At 36.5% G+C, this 3,725-nt stretch overlaps 1 protein-coding gene across 1 annotated transcript in view; it reads left to right on the top strand.

The window, feature by feature from the left end:
• Window positions 1-24: 24 nt before the first annotated feature.
• The window catches only part of ABCB7 (ATP-binding cassette, sub-family B (MDR/TAP), member 7), a 35,147-nt gene continuing 31,446 nt past the window's right edge, over window positions 25-3,725 (top strand). The window contains exons 1-2 of the mRNA XM_010293055.1: window positions 25-96; window positions 1,732-1,818. Coding sequence (XP_010291357.1) covers window positions 1,765-1,818 — 54 coding nt within the window. The 5' untranslated portion in view covers window positions 25-96; window positions 1,732-1,764. The remainder of the gene's footprint in view (window positions 97-1,731; window positions 1,819-3,725) is intronic.

Here is a 3,725-nt window from a genome sequence, read left to right as displayed (position 1 = left end):
CCCGCTTCTATTCTGTAGATTCCACCCATCTGCAAGCAAAGATCATGGCACAGTCTGGGGGGAGATTATTCAAGGCAGTTATTAGAGGCTTCAGAGGTAGGTATAAATTATTCTTTTTCCTACTTGCAGGTCAGAGGAAACTCAAGCTCTTGCAGCATCTTTCAGTACAGTTTTCTGTTTCGTTTTGTTGTTTTTTTTTTTTTAATTTCACTGTTCACAATTTTGAAGTGCAGCAAGTTAAATGGCAAGTTAGTTTCTGCCTGTAGAAAATGAGATAACTTTCCTTAGAAGCTTCAGACTGTTGCACTCTCCTCAAGAAGTCTTTTTGAATTGCTAGAAACTACTGATAACTTATGAAGAAGAGTTCTTAAAAATGTAGGTTTTGTGTGTTGATACTTAGTTTCATATTGTCAGGCATAGAAAATACCAATGCAGCTATGAGTTTTCCTTGAGTATGTAGGGCTTTATTACTTCAAAATTCACCTTAGGTTGTGGAATATCAAGAAACCGTGGAAATGTATTCTCATGGTTCTGAGAGCCAGGATGTCAGGCTGTTATTCCCATGAAGTCTACTTGCCTTAACACTAGTACAAGCATAAGGGAGATGCAATTTCTACTGTTCATGGAACAATTATGACACATTTCTAAGTAACACACTTTGCTTGAATGAAGCTAGGAAATGTATTTGTCTTGTTTTTTGTTTCTTTTATTATTAAAAAAACCCACTCATAGAACTGACAAGCAGCTAAAATCTTTTGAGGGTCATTGCTACTTCAAAGCATGAAATCTGCTTCGTTTGTTTTTTATAATGTTTTTGTTTAAAATGTGAAAATTGAAATTTTGAGTTGGGAAACCCTGAGGTCTGGTATCAAACCATACACGTAAAATGAGATTCATAAGAGCTTTTACATAACTTGAACCTGGAAATTGTCAACATGGAGCAAATCTTTTAAACAAAATGCACATTCTTTTTGAAAAGCTTTAACATGTCCATTGTTTGTGGCAGGCACTTTGAAATTGAATTTGGAGAGACTCCTCATGATAGTGAGTTATTTTTAGTACATCTACGTGCATTAATAAATCCAGAAATTTTCTCCATATTTATTTAGCAGGGAATCTTGGCCACGTGCTAAGATAAGTGAGCCTTTCTTTTTAAAAAGCAGGTCCTTTTCCTAAGGGCACCTGTACATGCTGATATGGATTACAGCAGGGGCTCTGGGCTGGGTTAACTTGTACCTGTCATATGGCACTAGTAGGCTGTTCTCATCCTGATAGGAAAGAGAAGTGTGAAGTAGATTTATTTTGCCCCCAAGTAAAGTTACTCTTTATGTGCATGGAAAGAGTATTATTGCTTCAGTGTCTTCCACTTTTTTTATTAATGTACCTGAGTACGGTTGTCCTCCAACACTTTAATTTCTTTTCTATGTTCTTTAGTCCACTTTTGACTTTTTAGGTGTCCTTTTAGCTGAAATATTTAAGGCTTTCTTATCTTTACCTCCTAGCTGCTTGGAACATGCTCTTTACTGTACTGCTGGATTTATAGTCCTTTTCTTACTATTGTTTCCTTAAACAAGGCAGGGTTTTTTAGAAAGAAGTAATATCTTTTATTAAAGCGAGCTGATAGAGTTGGAGGAGGAGAGAGGGAAAACAGGGCAGTAGTTCTTCTTTCTGTTGGCTTTTACATGCATGTTTCCTGAGGTTCTTGCAAATTGACTTTTCATTTTCATACAGATCCTCCCGAGGTGGCGACTGATAGAAAAGAGGATGTGTTGGCACGGTCATGCAGGTGGAGGGCTTCACACAGATCCAAAGGAAGGGGTAAAAAATGCTTAATTTGTATTGCTTTTTAAATAAAAAATATGATGAACTTCCCCCCCCCCCCCCCAAAAAAAAGGGGGGGGGGGGGGGAAGCTGAAGGAAGACCCCAAGCAACAATTTGTGAAAAACTGTATTGATAGATCTGTGAATAGTGTAGTGGAGTAGATACTGCTTAACTGTCAGTGTAGACTTACTAGCTCTTAAATCACCAAATTTTGGTAATAACTGTGCTGAAGGGCTTCAATTGTTTTATTAAAAATACAGTCTTAGTGTCACACACTCCTTTGAAATTGGTCTGCGTTATGTTAAATTTTTTTCATGGGAAGTATGTCATTTATTGTGATTTGTTATTCTTGTTTGTGGCTGATATTTCCCTGTGACTTGACATTCAGGGTAGTGGAAATCAGCTTGTGGGTACAAGTTAGTGCATCGGTTGGTAAAATTGTGCTTGAAGGGGGGGCAGGGAGGAGAAGCAAAAATACATGCAGTTTAATTACTTGGATTTAATGTTAATGCATCTGATATATTTTGACTCCATTTATATTCAGGAAGCACATGTTTAATTATGATAGATGTGTAAGGAGAAGCAATATCTTTTATTAGACCAAATGATTACAGTTAGAAAATGAGGCAAGCTTTTGGTTAAAACAACATGATGTAAACTTTGCGTGATTAAAATTGCAAAATCAAAGGTCTTGAGTTTATGTAACTTTAATTTTCTTACTTCTTGTGCAAACTTATTTCTGTGTAATTTGCAGAATGATTCAGTGTGATGATTATAACTTGTTCAAACTTTGGTGGGATCTTGCTGAAACTAGTGAAGACCATGTTGATGACAAACTGAAATTTCAGTGCAGAATCTTTCAGGGTCTTTCAGGGCTGTTTCAGGGGTTAACTGTTCTGACGATGTATTTCCTACAGCCTCATTTGTAAAGAAACTTCAGAGAGTTAAACATAGGATTTCCTCTTAAATTTTGATCTGAGAGTTACCACTTTGTTGAATCCAAACCTGTTTGTGCTACAGGCAGAAGTCAGGAGAGATGGTACCAAAATTTATGGTTTGGTAGTAAGAGGGAATTTCATAATCTAAAGTATATTCAGCTTGTTTTAACAAATATCTGTGATCTACATAAGGCACAGGGGGAAACCCAGTAATCAGACCTCTTCAGTCAGTAGTACTACTGGTTCGGCATGTAACACTAACTTTAGAGTAATTTTAAGACCTTCCTTGCAACAGATATAGGCTCTTTCAAAGATTTCCTAGGTAAAACAGACTTTAAAGCTAGCAGACTATCCTTCTCCATATTTACGCTAATTATATATGTTATGGAACATAATTATTATGGATTATATTTCTCCTGTAAATGGGAGGAGAGTATTATCCCCTGTGTTGTCACTCTGGTGGTCACACATCTGTTGGGCTTAATTATTTGTTCTTGCAGATTTTTTCCTACTAGAATTTCTGTTTGCCTGGGTATGCTGATTGGCTGAACGTTTCCTGTTTGCTGTCATAACTTCATTTTTCACAGCTCCATGGAAGAGATTTTTTTGTATATACATAGAACAATGTCACCCTCATATGATTCGGTTGCAAATCTATTTCACAGACTAAGCTTCTAACTGACCTATCTTCAAAAAAAACACAAGGGGCTGTTTATTCTGTCTTTAAAAAGATGAAATGCAGACGTTTCTCAACACCTTCACATGTGATGGGCAACTTCCAGGACAAATCTATTTAATCATTATAGGTATTACATGTTTAATCATCATGGGTTTTTTTGGAGTTACTGCTTTTCAAATGTCTACAGTTTGGCATAATTCAAAAATTTAAATTCCAGGGTTTTCTCTGGTCAGAAAGGAAGAGGAAGGTTCTGTTTGCCAAAACACTAGTAATGTTACAGAATGGT

The sequence above is a fragment of the Phaethon lepturus genome, unplaced genomic scaffold (assembly GCF_000687285.1).
Source record: "Phaethon lepturus isolate BGI_N335 unplaced genomic scaffold, ASM68728v1 scaffold14368, whole genome shotgun sequence".
Lineage (NCBI taxonomy): Eukaryota > Metazoa > Chordata > Aves > Phaethontiformes > Phaethontidae > Phaethon > Phaethon lepturus.
Note: the sequence above shows the minus strand (reverse complement) of the source record. Positions and strands in the feature narration are given on the sequence as shown.